General features: G+C 35.1%; 3 protein-coding genes across 7 annotated transcripts; all 3 read right to left on the reverse strand.

Moving 5' to 3' along the window:
• Positions 1 to 901: 901 nt before the first annotated feature.
• LOC111455211 (fimbrin-5-like) lies at positions 902 to 5788 on the reverse strand. 5 transcript variants are annotated; one of them, XM_023096789.1, is made up of 16 exons: positions 5477 to 5788; positions 5066 to 5204; positions 4790 to 4960; positions 4458 to 4696; positions 4190 to 4361; positions 4056 to 4094; positions 3896 to 3964; positions 3705 to 3821; positions 3403 to 3614; positions 3029 to 3184; positions 2743 to 2942; positions 1817 to 1983; positions 1635 to 1731; positions 1441 to 1532; positions 1138 to 1354; positions 902 to 1068 (listed from the first exon to the last, which is right to left on the reverse strand). In XM_023096789.1, exons 2-15 carry the CDS (start codon positions 5150 to 5152, stop codon positions 1139 to 1141), a joined length of 2034 nt encoding a protein of 677 aa, XP_022952557.1. In that variant the 5' UTR covers positions 5153 to 5204; positions 5477 to 5788; the 3' UTR covers positions 902 to 1068; position 1138. The 5 variants fall into 5 exon arrangements, with proteins under 5 accessions (XP_022952557.1, XP_022952559.1, XP_022952555.1 ...); XM_023096791.1 differs by lacking the exon at positions 902 to 1068 and having other exon boundaries at positions 1075 to 1354; positions 5066 to 5201; XM_023096787.1 differs by lacking the exon at positions 902 to 1068 and having other exon boundaries at positions 1075 to 1354.
• A 552-nt stretch (positions 5789 to 6340) lies between these two features.
• Positions 6341 to 7899, reverse strand: LOC111455217 (fasciclin-like arabinogalactan protein 7). Its single transcript, XM_023096798.1, has 2 exons — positions 7764 to 7899; positions 6341 to 7297 (listed from the first exon to the last, which is right to left on the reverse strand). Exon 2 carries the CDS (start codon positions 7282 to 7284, stop codon positions 6517 to 6519), a length of 768 nt encoding a protein of 255 aa, XP_022952566.1. The 5' UTR covers positions 7285 to 7297; positions 7764 to 7899; the 3' UTR covers positions 6341 to 6516.
• Positions 7900 to 11161: 3262 nt separating this feature from the next.
• LOC111455218 (rho GDP-dissociation inhibitor 1-like) lies at positions 11162 to 13741 on the reverse strand. Its single transcript, XM_023096799.1, has 5 exons — positions 13077 to 13741; positions 12912 to 12978; positions 12138 to 12356; positions 11937 to 12061; positions 11162 to 11428 (listed from the first exon to the last, which is right to left on the reverse strand). Exons 1-5 carry the CDS (start codon positions 13305 to 13307, stop codon positions 11351 to 11353), a joined length of 720 nt encoding a protein of 239 aa, XP_022952567.1. The 5' UTR covers positions 13308 to 13741; the 3' UTR covers positions 11162 to 11350.
• Between the last annotated feature and the right edge of the window lie 4746 nt (positions 13742 to 18487).

An 18487-nucleotide genomic window follows, 5' to 3' on the forward strand; every position in this document is an offset into this window, starting at 1 on the left:
ATAAATCATGGTTGGGTTGATCGAGTTTTGTATTGAAGTATATAATCTTTGAATATTGAAAGAATGAAGAGAGTATATAATCTTTGAATATTGAAAGAATGAAGAGAGATAAGACGCTACTTAATAAAAATAAATAATATCAAATTAATATTTCATTGCCTAACTCATTTAAAACTGAAATAATTTGAGGGTAATTTTTTTTTTACTATAATTATTGTTTTTATCTAATACTGTAGGTTAAAAGTTTGAATCTTACCCGAAAATTTAATATGCATACATATGGTAGATGTGACATTAAACGTCTGGACCTATCTACTATTATTATTATTTATTATTATTATTGACACTTAAAATAAGAACCACTTTTTATAATTAAAACCCAGCAATATAAAAATGGAGAAATGCAAGGATTAATATAATATATAAAAAAAAACGTTAAAATTAAATAGATGACGGTGGTTTTCATTAATACGAGTGATTTTTCATCTTCCCATCTTTTCTTATTTTTCAATATATTTAAAAAAAGTTATTTATATATGAATTTGGCGTGTTGATTTAGTGTTGTCTATGTTGATTCTAACGATCACATAGTAGCTATGATAGAACTTGGCCGAGTTGATGGTGTCAAACGCTAGAGTTTCAAAGGAAGCTTTAGATTCAGTGGCAAACGCCACCACGGTTGTTGTCACACCACCATCACCACACAGTTGCTTTGTTGGTGAGGCTCTTAACGCAGAGCCCTAAGTCTTAACGACATAGAGTTGAGAGATTCAAACTTCAAGACATTTAAGTCGAGAATTTCAAACATCTTGGGTCGAGAGTATGGTCTAAACCAAAAGCCACGTCATAGAAATATGGTCTAAACCAAAAGCCACGTCATAGAAATATCTGATACCCGGAACCAAGGGACAAGGATAGTAACCCTTTCCCTTTCCCATATTATTATTATTATTATTGTATTGATATAATAATGGTTGAAAAGAAATTATAAGCTAATGAACAAAATTTTCTAGTTCAAAATTAGAAGAGGATGAATATACTATTACCAAACATCTTCCTGTATTATATCCTCTCAATAAACAAATTTAATCAAAGGGACAAAAGGAATGCTGACTTTGCTTCTCTGGGTAGCTCTCTGTTAAGAATCTTCATTTTGAACTTCAGCAGTGTCCTCCATTGCCAAAGCACATGTCTGGGCAGCCAAGGATGATCCCGTCCCGTCCATGGACGTTTCGGTGCTTGCATCCGAAACGTTACCGTCGTTCATGGTTAACAGCTCAGACTCCCCTGCTTGTTGCAGCAGGCTCCAGTACATGATGCTAGCAGTCAGTATAAGGATCATCTTTTGGTTCACCTGTTCAACAACAACAATTTAACAACACTTGCAATCACCAGTTCTTGAAAAGATTAGCCATTATCTACTTAGTTGCAGCAACTTACTTCAATAATATCTTCAGGGAGCAAGAAAAGGGAGCAGCCGAGCTTTCGAGCCACACTAATAATATACGTCGCGTTCAGCTTCTTGTCTTCGTCTGCAATTTGACATTTTTACGGTAAGACTGCTATCCGACCCGTGGGCAAAACTGAAACGATCGGAAAGATCGAACTGGAGGAAAAGGGGCATAAGGACTCACCAGTCTCTCCTTTTGTAACAACTGCCCAGTTCACCACCCTTGGCTCCACAGAACTAAGAAGTTCGAGGAAGAAGACGCCATTTGAAAGGTTCTTATCCTGAAACCAGAAGTAATATCATTGACGTGAAACAATCAACGAAAGAAAGTCGACGTAAAAACGTGAACGTTCTTCAATTGTTTACCTTGAAGCCCTCCATTTGGGAGGTTCTACCGGCTTTCTTCACTTTGTTGTTTGCCCAATTCAGAATATCAGCATCTGTAATCTCTTTGCCCTCTTTACCTTGAGAGTGTGATCTCAGGTTTCTCAACAGTTGAAGCATAGAAAACCTCATCAGTTGCCATAGAAATGCTGCTCAATAAAGAAGCCAATTGTCTTTAGATGTTTGGTCTTGCAATTTCTACCTCTAGTTTGAGGATCTCCAAGTCTCTTATATTACAGAATGGAAATTTTGAATCAACAGCAGTAACTAGGCAGTAAAATCATCATCCGTTGAAGACGGGAACAAAACATTCTTTATAAGGGTGTGGAAACCTCTCCTTAACAGACGCGTTTTAAAAACCTCGAGGGAAAACCCGAAAGAGGACAATATCTATTAGCAGTGAGTCTGGGCTGTTACAAAATAGTATCAGAGCCAGACACCGGGCGATGAGCCAAATGAGGAGGCTGAGCTCTGAAAGGGGGTAGAAACGAGGCAGTGTGTCAGTAAGGACGTTGGGCTTCGAAGGGGGTGAATTGGGAGGTTTCACATCGATTGGAAAAGGGAACGAGTGCCAGCGAGGACACTGGGCCCCGAAGAGAGGTGGACTGTGAGATCCCACATCTTCCTAGCAGACTCGTTTTAAAAACCTTGAGAAGCTCGAAAGGAAAAGCCGAAAGAGGACAATATCTACTAGCGGTGGGATTTGGCTGTTACACAAATCATTTTCATTCTTTTTCTAGATGTATATAGCTAAAGAGTATGGTTGATTAATCTTTCTGCTAGCAACTGATAAATCAAACAAATCATAAACACAACATAACAACATCTCATTTCAAGCTCGAATGTGAATACGGATCGAAGCTATAAGTGAACGAAGTTCTAGAAACGAGGAGAAATTTCGCAGTTACCTAGTATAAGCTTCTTGTTTCCCTGCACAATATCATTCCCAGCTACGTTTACAAGAGAAAAATTCAAGTCCTTCCCAAGTTTTACTACTTGGTTGCAATTCTCAACTTTTCTAAATGGCATCTTGATAGGAGGCTTTGTTGCCTGTTTCCAGATTACTGATCCAGGAGAAACCTTGTCAAGAACTTCCAAAAGAACCCATCTGCAGTATGGACGTATCTCAAGCTTGTCCATAAATAGGAGGATAAATAGTTTGATTCATAAGTTATGGTAAAACAAAAACAATACCCGTGTCTGACGTCCTCGAAAACATTGTTCACATATGTAGCTATGCCAATACTGTTAATCCACAACCGGAAGCACCGCTCCTCCCGCGAAGTTTCGACATCATCAGTCATCATTTCTGCAAATGACATTTTGGAAGTATCGGCAGACAACCCATTCCTGCATTACAAGTTTGCAATTCAAATAAGATATTCAATGAAACATACTGCTATAGACAACCAGTCAACAAATTCTCTATATTCCAATCAAGTTTTCGACTCGAAATCATATGGACCTCCAACTTATGATATTTCGTCTCATGGGTAAGACTCGAGTAACCGGTTAACCATCGTGGTTCAGTCCAAACCAAACACGAAGGAGAAAATGAATCTTCTCACCTTTGCTGAAAAATTTGGGCAACAAATGCAAGATTAAGATTAGGTGAGCCCTCAACAATGTCCTTGGGAGTTAGATATCTTTTACATTCCAATTTTTCTGCAACCTCAAGAACCATATTTGCTCTTTCGGTAGGATCTTTCACGTTCAAAGTCGATGGACCAGAGAACTCCGGTGCAAGAGCATTGAGCAGATAAGCATATGCCTCCCCATCCTGCAAATGACGAACGGATCTAACTAAGTTTAGATGATCAAATATCTAAAATCCATTCAAATATCTAACTTTTATAATCAATCTTCTAACCTTCACATCTGATGAAAAGTTTGTGACTTGTTTCTCATAGCCAGCTTTTTTCAGATGAAAATTCATCCATTTGAGTAGAACTTTCTCTGGTGCTAACCCTATGAGTTCTTCCACCTCCTGAAAGATTATTGATAATAATTGTAAGAAGTGTTACAAGTCATATGATATCAGCTTCAAGAAAAGAAAGCCACCTTGCTATCATCAACCAGTTCCACAAGTTGAGGAGTTTTATTCAGATTAAGATCAGCCAGCACTTGAATCTACATTCCCAGATGATTAAGAGAAATAAACAAAGCGTCCGAATAGTGAAGACCTCGGAAAATCAAATGAAGAAGATCGATTCGTTTGTACCTTAATGATTTGTGATATCAATCCAAGCAGCAGATGTGGCTAGAACATAAAATAAAACAGGGGACAAAGGTTAGGAAACTTTACAATAAATTTATTTAAATGAATATGCTACAGAGAGGTAGCTTTTAACGCACTCTAGCTTCAACCAAATCTTGTGTGCCAATGTTAACCACTGTGCATCCAATAGCCTTTGCGGAGTTAAGGCCGAGCGTATGGTTTTCGTTTCTCTCCCATGGATTAAGGACTTTTTTCGTATTGATAGCTCGTTCGTCTATGGTCCCTGGAACAGCTACATTGATGAGCTTACTGCACAGGGCAACCAAAAGCATAAACAAAGATTGGTAGATGGATCTAACACAAAGTTAAACATCAAAACGTCTAAATTTAAGTTGTTTCGACTACCAGAGAAGAACGCCGTCTTTCGCAAGGTCAAACAAATCATTGGTAGCTGGATCTAAAGGGAGATAATTCTTCAGAAATGGATCTTCACCCAGAAAACTGTTTATGTGTGCAACATAAGATGCTTTCTCGGATTCGTTAATTGCGTGATGGAACGTAGTTGTGGCAGCCTTGAGGAACGACGACGAATTCTTAGATTCGCCTGATTTCTCTGTGGCTCTGGCTTGTAAATCTAAATATGCCTACAGTAATGAATCATGTAAATTCAACTACTGCTTTTGCTTGTAGAAAAGTTCAACATAAACAGATAGCAATCCAATAATGAATAAACTCACCCTAAGATACGACTCAAAATCGATTTCTTCACCGACGTCTCGACTTGTTTCCTTCAAGAATTCTTTAATCTCATCCTCAGTAAAAATTCCACTGAAAGCTTTCAATTTCGCATAAACAGGTGGCAAATCTTCGACCGTGACACGACCCGATTGGCTCCTTACCGAAAGAAACTGAATCCATAAAAAACATTTCTCATATCAACTGAAAAAAATTCACAAGAACATAACCAAAAACAACTTGAGCAGCTCTCAAGCAAAAGGGAGTTCAATGCTTACTCTGGATTTGAGGGTTCGAAGCTCGACTTGGGTGAATTGACTTTGAAGCCATGGATCAGAAACAAGAACACCCACAAAGCTTGACATCTTCACCTCTCTTTTTGCACAATCTTTAAACACAAAGAAATTTTCCTAACTACTGAAACAATAAATTCCAATCAATACTACAAATGAAACCAACATCAAAAACATGGAACAAAGACGATCATTGACGAAACGATAGATTCCATGAAATGAAAAACCAACAAAAACCCATTTGAAGAGCCATAGATTACCTGCGATTCAACGTACTTCAGACTTGGGGGGATTAATCCAACAGTGTGAAATCAACAAATTCAAGGAAAATAAAGAAAGCCCAGAAAGGAAAAACAATTAAGAGCAATGCAAAAGGAGATTAAAAGACTATGATACCTAGAGAAAACTCATACGCTTGGAGATGGAGGCGATTAATCAAGAAATGAATCTCATGGTGAAGAAGAGGATGTGAAGAGGCAAAGAGGGGGATGAGAATTAGGGACAAGAATAGGCGAGGAAAAGGAGAGAAAATCGTGCTTGTTTTGAGGAACTGCTGAGACCCAGAAAATGGGGAGCCAAAAACTAAACTCAGCCACTGAAATGCTTGAACAAAAAAATGATATGTAATATAATTCAACACCCTTTTGCTCTCTTCAGAGTTTTCAAAATGAAAATCCATTCATTCCTTTGTTCATTCTCTCTTCTCTAATACATTTCTTAATCATCACGCAATCTCTCTTTGGGAGGCTTTAATTTCCATTAATTAATGCACGAATGGCTTGGTACTCATAATCAACCCAAATTCAAAAGTTTACTACCAAACTTAAAATGCCTCTCTTCCTTGATTATAAAAAAACTTAAAATTTTTAACCTTATAAGTGAATTATTTGTTCTCATAAAAGGCAATAATTTAAATATTTTTCTGTTTTCAAAGTTTGGGTATAATTCTATATTCAAATGTTTATAAAATATATTATAAAGTTTGAAAATTGTGACAAAATAAGGCTTGGAAACTAAAAATAATGTCATTCTCAACCTTTCTTAATTATTTTTAAGTTATTTCAATGGCCTCAACTTCTTCGAGCTCGAACAAGTTCCAACTGTCGGTGCTAGAACATGGTTAAGAGCACATGTTTTGGAAGAACTTTGAACGTAACAAAAGTGATCCTTATCAACTGAAACGTGTTCTTGGGATGGGCGAGTATCCGAATATAAGAATTGGTGTGTGGTATTGCTTTATGTTGAAATATAACATTGAAGTGTAAAACAAAATTCCTTCCCCATCATAATTTATAGACCACACAATAGGAAATCTCATGCACAAATCAAACAACATATATGTTCACAAAAAAATGGAGCTTCACATGAATAACAGAACAAAATGACAATATTGTTTTCTTAATGTAATAAATGGGTGGTAGGATTTTTTATGACAATCAAAACAAAAATCCACCTGAAATTGCCAAAACAATGTGAATCAAACTCCCCCAGTTGATGATCCTGTTGGAAGATGATGGCTTTGGTTCTGAAGATGGAGCAGTCTTTCCATCACTATCAGCTGAAGGAGCATCTGCAGCAGGAGCGATATCGGGTGCCGGTGCCGGTGCTGGGGTGGGCGGGATATCGGTTCCGAAGATTGCCTCAGGCAGCAGAACTTTGTCAACTTGGTAAACTGCTACAGGGTCACTTGAATGCACACTGCTACTCACTTTTGTGTTAGTCCAGCCAGAGCCAATGTGGATAGACCCTGAAACGTCTGTGAAGTTCAAACTGTACTGCCCACCGGCGAATGTAGTGATCGGATTCTGAAGGCTGAGGTTCCTAAATTCAGAAAGGGTATAGAAATGTGGCAAGCCATGAAATAGGATGAGAGATTTGAGCTGATCGTCGGTGAGATTCGAGAGAGACGGTTTCTTTTGCGCCGAGAAAGCGCTGTCTTTTGGGACAAAGATAGTCACTCCTTCCTCTGTGTTATTGGCTTGGTTTTGGAAGGTGTCAATAACTTTGGTGGACTGGAGGTAGCTGAGGAAGGTGTGAAATGGACCAGCCACAGTGAGCAGATCTGTGAGGTTCACAAAATCTGAGGCTGGCGCTGGTGCTGGGGCTGGGCTAAGTGATGGTGGGCTGGCTGTTTGGGCATCTGCAGATGAAGAACTCAGAAGCAACAATGCACTACAAACAGTGAAAATCATGGAAAATTCCATTTTCCACAACTTCCTGCAGATCAAAAAAGCTACCCAGTATCAGATCTTAGAATTCTAAATCAATATGCTTCACAAGTTCACAGAGACATTTTCACAAACAGTTCAACTGCAGTTAAAGTTAAAGCTGACTAAATCTCAGGAAGAACTAAACTAAACAAGTCCAAACCCAGATCTCACAAGCTCAGTAACCAACTTAAACAGAGCAAAAACAAGAAAACAACACATTCAAAGATCACAAGTAAATCAAACAGAAAAACTAGAAGGAAAAAGAATTCAAAGCCATACAAACACAAATAACCAATTCAAATTGTCCCATCACTCCTTCAAACAAAACCCAAATCAACAAATCTCAAAGAAATAAGTGAAAAAAAGAAAGACCCAGATCTAGATCAGCTCATTAGAAATGATAGCAGGCGTAAGCAAGCAAACCCAAATGTAAAAGAGGCATAATTAGCAATGGCAACAAGAGGGATACTAACCAGCCAGGCAAGAGAAAAGCTCTGACAGAGAAACAATGAGGAAGGAGATGAAGAACACAAATATAAAGATTGAAACTTGGAAACAAGTATTTAAAGAAATGGAGAAGAACAGCAAATGGGTCGTGAACTAAGAGATGGGATCTTCCTTAAGACATAAAAAAAAAAAAACCATACTTTAATGGGAAGGCTTTTCTCTTAACAAGTGGGCCATGTAGGGTACCCTTTCTTAATCACATTTGAACTAATTCTTTTTTACCTTTTCTTTTCCTATTTTTAATTTCTTTTCCTCTTTAGATCGAACCAAAAATTAGCCAAATCTTTTCGGGTGTCGGTTTATCTGTCGAATTATCGAATATGCACATTCCTCACGATAATGTTGAATTTTTTTTGTACAGTAACTTAGTTTGTTCACTGAATGTTTTGAATAACCCAATTAAGATTTTGAAATTAAAGTTTCGATTTTAGGATAATAAATTATGTTCAAATAGGTAATTAAATCTTAAAATATAATTTAGAAGTGATGTATTATTATTATTATTATTATTATTATCATTATTATTATGATTATGATTATTATTATTATTATTATTATCTGGTCCGGTAAAAATAATAAAATTTGTAAATTTTAAAGTTTCTCAAGTAATCTTTTAAAAGAAAATTATTTTCTTTTCTTTTTTATTATTTTAATTTTTGGAGTATTTATTTTTATCTAAAATTAGGTTTATCAATTTATTCACGAATGTCTCGTGCCCTCGTCGGAAAATTATAATTAAAGAAAAAGAGGGGAAAAAAATAATACACAACGAGAAATTAATCAAAATATCGCGAGAAGCGAAAATGAAATAGAACATATCAGGGGCCCACCAAAGGAATTTGGTGTCGGGTTTGGTGCTCCAACTCCGAGGCCGGCTCTGCCGCCAACTGTCTCTCTTTCAATGATTATCATCCAATAACAAAACCAACATCCGAATCTCACCTCCGGCTACCGCCGTCCCACGGTGGTTTCTGCCGTTTGGGGCGGCCCTACGGCCCAAGATTCAATCAATCTCATCTTTCAAATGATTAATACTTAAAATTAGCTGATTAATCCTTAATAATTAATACTAGAAATGTATAATACAAGATCAATTCATATAATTAATAATTAACACAAATATAATAATTTTTTTTGTTTAAATACTATTTCCTTCATATATATTTTTTTTAAAATAAATATTTAAATATTATTTACAATTTCAACCCATACTAGAAAAATTAGAAAAAAAATAAAAAATAAATAGATGGGTTTTTTTTTTCCACATTTTTTAAGCATGAATTAATTAGAAGAAAGAAAAATTGAACCACCTCATCGTCGGTGGCAAGGCACCTCATGCTTATTTGGCGAAGTGTGATAATCAAATATCTTTAATTTAATTATAATATTGCCAGCTCATTAAGATTGTGTTTAGAAGGGAGGAAGTCGTGACCCATTAACCCACCGTTTCATGATTGATCATAAGTCCAATCATATGTCCAAGTCATCAAATTGTCTTCTATTTATAATAGTTGGATCTACGTATTTTCCACGCTGTCTTTATGTTTGTTTCCCTTTTGCTAATTAGTCCTTTTTATAGCTATTTTATCTTTTTTGCTAATTACTCCTTTTATTGTCTATTTTGATTTTTCACTTTTTATCCATCCCCAGTAATTATTAGATAAAAATCTTACCATATACATACTTTCTTTAGTTCATTTTATCGACTTTTGCAAATATATTGTTATTTTAGACAATATTAAGACGTTTGTCGTACCTTTAACTAAAAATAGATTCTTTAGAAACATGGAAGATAATTTATTTTTTTTTTTTTTTCTGGAAGTTGCAATACCCATTGAAATGGGGTTATATATATATATTTATAAAATAGAGTTGGAAAAATATGAATTAAAAAAATGTGTAGAAGGGTTGGATGATGTGAGGGCAATGTCAAGAACCAAACAAATTTGCTGGTTTTGAGCTGACAAAATTAATGCATTTTAATCACATGTGACCATCTCATAAATATCACTAATTTCTCTTATTTTTTCCTTAATTACCAACTCCCAATTTTGTTTTATTATTGTTCTTTAAGGAAATAAATAGTAAAGTCTACTAATTTTAACTTTTAAATTTTTTCATCTAATTATCTATAAAAAAAAACAAAAATTGATTATCTCTCCTCTATAATCTTCACCTCTAAATATTATTAATCTCGAAAAAAAATAATTTAAAAATATTGCACGAGTATTTACTCCATTTTATTCACAAAATTTTACGATTTTACGTTTATAAATAGTTCATCAGATTTCGTATCATTTCCAAAATCGAATCATTTATTATAAGGGTGTGGTAGATACATATAGAATTATGTGGAAAGCCGCATTCGATGAAAGTCGTATGTACGGCTTGGAGGGGGATCTTTCGAGATCCACCCTACAATATGGGGTCAAAAAGCCAAAATAAATGATTTTAGCCCTTACAAAAAGAAAACGGATTCTTGAACCCCTTTCACGCTCATCGTTCATGTTGCAAGGTACGAAAAAATTGCAAAATCCAATCCAATTTATTGTAATTGATTAGTTAATATGTTGGTTAACCGTATTTTGAAACACAGAAAAAATCATTGGCTTATCAAATTATCTATCGAGCCATGAAAAAGATTCAACAAAAGACAGAAACAAATCCACTATCTATTTTACGTCAAGGAGTAACTCTCGATATAGCAGTAAAGTCAAGACGTGTAAGCGGATCAACTTATCGAGTTCGTTGGTTATTAGGGGAAAACCCCAAATTGAAGGAAAGCTAGTAAGGGAAAACCCCAACGTTTTAAAATCTTGAAGGAAACCTAAAAAGCGAAAACTCCAAATTGAACAATATCTACTCGTAGTGCTCGAGCTGTCACAAATGGTATCAAAATCCGACACTACACAGTGTGTTAGCGAGAATACCGACCCCAATAAGATAGATTATGAGATTGCACATTAGTTTAAAAAAAAACGAAGTATTAATGACATGAAAATTCCTCCCCAAATGCATTTTAAAACATGAACTTTGACTATTAAAAAAAAAAAAGAAAATTGAAAGAGGGTAAACGGTAATTTTCTGGTATAGGTGAGAATTGACTTAAGGATGTCTGTAATTTTCACTTGGATACAAATCTGTCAGAAATAGTCAGAAACAACCAAGCCAAACAGCCTGTTAGCTTCTTCTTTTCAATGATTATTATTTTTATTATTGTAAATTTTTTTTTTTTTAAAAGTCTCTTTTATTGCATTATATTGCACGTTTATTTGTTACAAGAATTATATTAAATAAATAAATAAACATACATTTTTTAAATAAGCTAAAAATACTTTTAAAAAAAAAAAATTATTTTCAATTTTTTTCCATTCATTCAGCTTCTCATCCCAACCACTGGAAACCTGTAAAAGTTTGGATGCAGCATATACCTAGCAATTAACAAACTTGTTGGCCTTAATTATAATTACATGTAATTAAAAGAGAAATTAATTGACTAAAATGGCAGGTTAAGAACAGAACATCACTGCTCCTCAGGCTAATCATTGCCTTATTATGTTGCAGCCCACTCCTTTCTGATATCAAATGTGTAGTTGATTTCCAAGTAACACTTGTTATCATCATCAACAAACTGCAAAAACATACACAAAAAGCTCTTCATACTTCATTACAACAATGAAATATAGAGCTGTTTGAATCGAGGTTTGAGGAACCTCATCGTGGAATGAAAAGGGTAAGATCAAGAAAGTTTTTTGAGAACGAGGAAGGTTTGTCAAAACGCACGTAGCTGACTGGTACAAACCTACTAGCAGTGGGCTTGGGCTGGTATAAATGGTATCAGAGTCAAGCCACTTAAAGGTGTGAGGCACTGGTCAGAGTAGGGTAGACTCTCTCCATTAGTAGACGCATTTTAAAACCGTGAAGCTGATGGTAATACGTAATAGGTTAAAGCAGACAATATGTGTGTAAAGTGGTGCTGGTTTTGAACGAGGAGAGGGGGTTGTAAAGCATATATCGGATATATAGAAGAACATGGGGCCACATGATTCGGGAATAATGTGAAGGCTTTTGTGTTCTTGAGCAAGGCATTGTTATGTGACAATATCACAGAAGTTCAAGAGTTACAAAAACAAGCTGACCTTAGATCTTGCTGAATATGATCCACGGGCGAACATGCCAGAGGGCGTGGTGTCCTCTGGCATTACATGAGTGTAGGCCTCTACCTGGGGACTGAAAGTTCCAAGCATCTCTTTGGAGCTGTCAACTGAAACAAACACGAGTTACGAATCATCAAAACTCGAACTTGTATAAACGAAGAGACGAACCAGACAGAAAGAAACCTTTGACACCAGTTTTCCAGACAGTGTTGGTGTACTTGAGGCCTGCAACAATGTTGTTATTGACTTGGAAGGAGAATTTCAGGCTGTAAGGACTGCCTTCTTTCAGGGTAAACCACAGCCCTTTCAGGTTCCCGTCTTCCGGAATGGGAAGAACCAAGTCTGGTCTCTCAGGTGCCACTATTGACAGACTTAGAATCTTCACCTCTGGCTCAACAGTTTCTACAAAAACACATAAGAATTGGAACTCACTAACAAAACCAAGCCAAAAGCAGAAACCTCGAGATAAGTATTATTTTATGTGAGATCTCACATCAGTCGAAGAGTGTTCCTTTTAAAAGTGTGGGAACTTCTCCTTAGGCTTGCAATAGTCCAAGCCCACTGCTAGCAGATATTGTCTTCTCTGGATTTTTCTTTCTAGACTTCCCCGTTTGGGTCGGATAGGAGAGTTAGGAAAGGTTTCCACACTCTTATAAGGAATGCTTCGTTCCCCTCTCCAACCGACTTGGGATCTCACAATCCCCTCTCCAACCGATGTGGGATCTCTTCTCACACTCACTCCCTTGTGGGCCAACATGCTCACTGACACACCGCCGTAACCGCCTAAGCTCACTATTGGGGCTATTATCTTTGGGCTTCCCTCGAGGTTTTGTTAGAGAAAGGTTTCCACACCCTTCTAAAGAATGTTTCGTTCTCCTCTCCAACCAACGTGGGATCTCACATTTCAAAACAACGACATTCATTGAAAAACAAGGAAGAATTCTAAGTTATAATTACCTCCAGCGTTTTCTAAATCCACAGTCCCAATAAGCTGCTCCTTCCACCTCCTCAGACTCTCATCATCCTGAACTTACATACCACAAAAGAACAGAAACAAAGCTTATACACGCAGAAAATTGATCACAAAACAATCTTGAATGTTAGAACAAGAACAAGATTAACCTTATCCTTTTCAAGCTCTTCTTTCAATGTGAGTTGAGGCCCCAACTCGATTTTGGTTCCTTCATCATCACCCTCATCCTCCGTTGCATAAACAGAATTTTCACTCATTTGCTCACCAGTCTTCTCAGCTTCATTCCCCTTCCCATGGCTATCCAATGTATCTCCCTCCTCACGGTTCTCATCGAACCCCATGTTCTTGGAATCCAAAGCCGCCCCAACAGCCAAAGACATTCAAAGGGTTAAACCAACACAAAGAAACAGAACAAAACCCACAAAATACCCAACAAATTAGAACATAAACAAGCTCTATTTACTCATCATTCCCTTACGAGAAAACCCAGTAAAGAAATTGAAAGAATGGGTCAAAAACAGAGGTGGATCTCTTCCATTTTGTGTGGAGCAAAGAAACAGACAAGACCCAGAAAGGGAAAGGGGAAAAGAACAGGATCGAACAAGAACTAGGATCTGGTTTGGGGTTTGGGACGAAGAGAAAGTCGTGTGGTGATCCGAAATGGCCGAAAGAGAAAGAGAGAGCGTAGGCAGCATAAAGAAACGAAGAACTGGATTCATTGATTGTTATGGCGATGGCAGCTGAACAGGAAAGAGAGAAAGATTGTGGGATTTGAAAATTTCATAGCGGGGGAAGAATTAGCGCAGAGAATTGCGGGGGAAGAATTAGAAATGATGCCAAATTATATTATATACTTTATATTCATATATCATGGACGCATATATATATGTCACATAAATAATGTAAAATTAGATATATTAATGATACACATTTTTGTTTTTCTTATATTGATTTTTAAAATTTTGATGATTAAAAAGAAAAATAAAATTTGTTACACGTGGCGGCCGTTGATTAGAGGAAGATGTGTCAACTAATTATTGGTTGACAGGTTCCACATGTGCAATGGGTCCCACTTTGGTGGGTCCTCTTCACCATCCAAACCCATGCACAAGGGGCAAAAGTGTAGCCATTTAAGGGCCCTAAGCATTCAAAGGTTGATACGATGTCTAAATTTTAGAGATATGTCGATATCAATAGAAATATTAATATCTAAAATTTACATATATGTACTGCAAGGGAGGGGTGGAAAGAGAAGAGCAAAGTGGCGAACGAGTGCATGGAATTGGTCGAACATATCAGGCCGAATCCTAATCAAGTTAAAAAACATTGTTTTATGAGCTTACGTAGTGTTGGTCAGGTAAAGGTTGACCACGTTTAATGATGCTTAACTGGTCTTTTCGAATGATCAACCACACTAGGATTGAGACACGACTCGTACTCCCATAGAACTCACAATAATTTTTTTTATTTATTTATCCTTTTATGTTTTTTTTTTTAAATCAAACTTACAATGGTCGGACAGTAATTTTCTAATCCAAAATATGAGACATTTTATTAACTTTAAAAAGCCAACTTTATTGGGTGGCCAATAATACTAAAAATTGATAATAATTATTATTTAATATAAAAAATAATTATAAACTTAATATTTCAACTAGAATACACTTCAAACCTTATATTATAAAATTAATAATTAATATTTCAACGTTTTATTTATTTATTTTTCTATAAATACCTTATTTTATAATAATAAACTCGAGTTGAATCTATATATATAAATTCCTAGATCCATAGAAATTTCATACAACAATTATTTGTTCTTCTCCTTCCCCGATCGTGTCTGCAACGCCCTCCTTTCTTCATTTCCTTAACAAGCATTTCCATAGCCACCGTTGAGGTATCTGAATAATATTCCTTTTTTACTTTCTATCGGTTCGTGGGTCAACTTGAGTTGGATTGAAATTTTGAAAAACTATAAAATTTGGGTCGTTGGCCGATTGATATTTTTTAGTTAAGTCAAATTGATTAAGGTAAAAATAGTTACAAAATTTGACTGTTAACATCTAATGTTAGTAATGAGTTAATAATTTACTGAGACACAACCCAATTAAAAAATAAAGGCTAGAGTTGAATTGTGAACTTTTTTGGGTTGTTGGCGTCATTAACTCAATCCAAAATTTTAAGTTAATACAAAAGATTTTTCAACTCAATTCGTGTGCAACTTAACGTTTTTAAATCAAAATATGCTATCAAAGACACGTAACCTATTAAGTTTCTTATTGTTCGATCATGTTAACCTATAAAATTAAAATTTTGATGGACGGGTAATTTAATATTATATTCTCTTCGAATTTATTCAAAATTTTTGTAATATTTTCTTTTAAGATATTCTTATGGTAATTTGCAGACTATATCTCCAAATGCGGCTCTCCTAGAAGAAACAAATGTTCTTAAAGAGACGGCTGCAAAAGAGGAAGTTGAGGAACCAGCGCCACCGGCCGTCACACCGGAAGAGAAGGCGGAGAAAGAAGAGAGTGTTGAAGTCGAAACTGTTGCCGAACCGCCCCATTCCGAAGCGGCTGTTTTGAATGAAAAGGTTGAAGCAACGGAGGAAGAGGAGGAGGTAGAAGAAGAAGAAGAGGAGGTTGTGATCTTGACAGACGAGTCAAAGGCGGAGGAAGAACCCGAAGCAGTTGCAAAGGTAACGAAAGAAGAAAGCGACAGTCCTGACGAGTCATCGGCACTGGAAGCCGATGCACTGGCAACAGAGGAGGCAAAGGAAGAAGATGAGAAGAAGGAAGCCCCGGCGAAGAAGACAGAGTAAGGTAATATGGGATATTATGCATGGATGAGCATTATATGTAGTAGATAATTATGTATAGTAAATAGTTATATCGGGTAAAACTATATATAAGCTAAACCATATATATATATATATATGTATATGCTACAGGCAGAACGTTGAAAATGTACTTTCAATATTTTCTGTATTCTCTCTTTCTGTTGATACCTGAAGTCATCAATACAAATTTTTTTTAGTAATATTCTTGCATTTTCTCTATTCTATTCTTTTTGTTAATCTAGATCAAGTGTGTGTATAGTTGTGCGATCCTAACATTTATTTGGGTCAAATTGTATTAAGATTGAAACATTTTCTATTAATTAAAATATTTGAAACATATACATACATTTGCATATCAAAAATATCATTTGAGTTAAATGTAAAAGTAAAATTAGGGAACGAGCTAAGACTAAACCCTAAACTAAGACATTAAAAAGACTATTCCCCGAAACGACTTCCTTGGTGCACAGCTCTCGAATATTCCTTGCCTTGACCAACTGATCGATTATCGTCTAAAAAAAATAATCGATGAGTATAAAAAATACTTAGTAGATAGCTTTTGATTATTAGTTACAGTAAAAAAAAAAAAAAAAATTATATGTCAATCAATTTTTCTATATATACATATATATATATGACCATGTTTGGTATTACCCATAATACCAAACAATTATATTCGTCAATAATAGGGGTGTTTTTGACAAATCTAAAATATAATGGGCCAGTGATATTCTTCACGGCCCACAAAATGGCCCGCCCATAAAGAACCGGCTTCAAAGTGGAATGGCTAGAACGTGTTGCAGAAGATTTTAGCCTAGGAGCGTAAGATTCACGACAGCCAACCACGCGTTGGAACTGGACCAACACAATCTGGAAACTGCGAAATTAGGAACAAAGTGAAAACAAATTATTTAAAAAGAAAAAGAAAAAGAAAAAGAGAAAAAAACATTCTTATTAAATATTGTTTTTTTTAAATGAGACAGAAATATATAAAGTAATGTCGTTTGAGTGCAAGAATATATCGTGCAAAATCAAAATATTCCGACATGTCGTTACGAAGCCAACAGGAATAAGTGAAAAAAAAAAAATAAAAAAAAAAAATAAAAGAAAAGTTGTGGTAAATTTGAGGCCAATATTATTGTTATTTTATCAAATATAATTTTATTTATTTACTTTAATAATTCTACTCGATTGTATTATGATATTTTGAAATGATAACGGATGTCTTTGTACACATAGCTAGGTTGTTGCTATCTAAAAAAGACAAAAGCTAAGACCACGAGTGTGTTGATCGAAAGAGATATAATTACGTGCAACATAAGTCTTCATTTGATTATGCCACCCATTGTTAACGATGGTTGTTGCAAAAATAGTCGGTATCAGTCATGCTTTAATGTGAACCTAGTAGATTGGTTTAAATTCCACGAGTCAACAGAAGCAGTACCCTAAAAAACGATTCATTGATTCGACCATTTTTACTTTGTTTTATGAAAGAGGTAAACCTTACTCGTCAATCCAATCACAAAATTTCACTCCTGATCTAGCCTAGCTTGGTCGATGATAATATGAATAAAGTAATATTTTTTTAATTCACAAATATATAAATTTATTTATTCAGACACTCAAGTAAATAAAATCCCTATAATATTCACAATTTTTTTAATCAATAAACTAAATTCTTCTCTTATTTGAAAAATCCAAATAAATTCTCAAATCAAAATCTTTATATTATAAAATTAAAGCAAAAAAATAAAATGAAATGGTGATAAATACTAATTATAAATCAATCAAAATCATAGTGGGAAAACACTCCAAACCAATGTCATTAGAAAAATATATATTGTATTATAAAAACGTTGACTTTGACCTAAGAAAAAAATTTTAAAAAAGAAAAAAATTAAAAAAAATAATAATATAGGATTCCACTCGGACATTTATTAAATTCATAGTAATTTTGCAACGTAAATTTAAAATTCTGATTTTTTTGATCGAGAATATATTAAAATTTAGAAAATTTAAATGTTATAAAATGGTAAGAAGATGATTTAAGTGAAAGTTGATAGCAAGAGGATATATAGTGGAGAAGCACTCACAAATTGGCCATTTTATTCTTGTTTGTGGCAAGTCCTTATCACAAATACTGTTACTTGTTTCATTCTTCTTCCCACTTCCTCTAACAAATTGACCTACCACATACCCTTTATTAAAATATTCCCGATACACATATGTTTAACCGATATCAAAATCTTTCTCCAATTTGTTATGAATCACGACTCTCTACAATGATATGATATTGTCCACTTTGAGCATAAACTTTCATGACTTTGTTTTGGACTTCTCCAAAGAGCCTCATACAATGAAGATAATATTATTCACTTATAAACTTACGATCATTCTCTAAATTAGTCAATCGGGGACTCACTCCCAATAATCCCCAACATAATCGAGTCTCAATTGAAATTTAAAATGAATTTAAAATTCTTAAATCGGGTCTCAACTTATAAAGTGTCGTTTCTGGACAAATTTATTAACATCCCTTGAATCCTTGTTGCAATTCAGGTTACCGAATCCATTACTTTATTCTTTGTTTGGCTCTACTTACAAGCTTTTGATAAAAAAACGAGCGGTCTTTAGCTCAAAATCCCTAATAAATGGGTTAAATCGAATGCATTTTCTAATTCTTTTCTTGTGTAATCCAAAAAGAAAAAGAAAATAAAA

This window comes from Cucurbita moschata, unplaced genomic scaffold (genome assembly GCF_002738365.1).
Source record: "Cucurbita moschata cultivar Rifu unplaced genomic scaffold, Cmos_1.0 Cmo_Scf00017, whole genome shotgun sequence".
Lineage (NCBI taxonomy): Eukaryota > Viridiplantae > Streptophyta > Magnoliopsida > Cucurbitales > Cucurbitaceae > Cucurbita > Cucurbita moschata.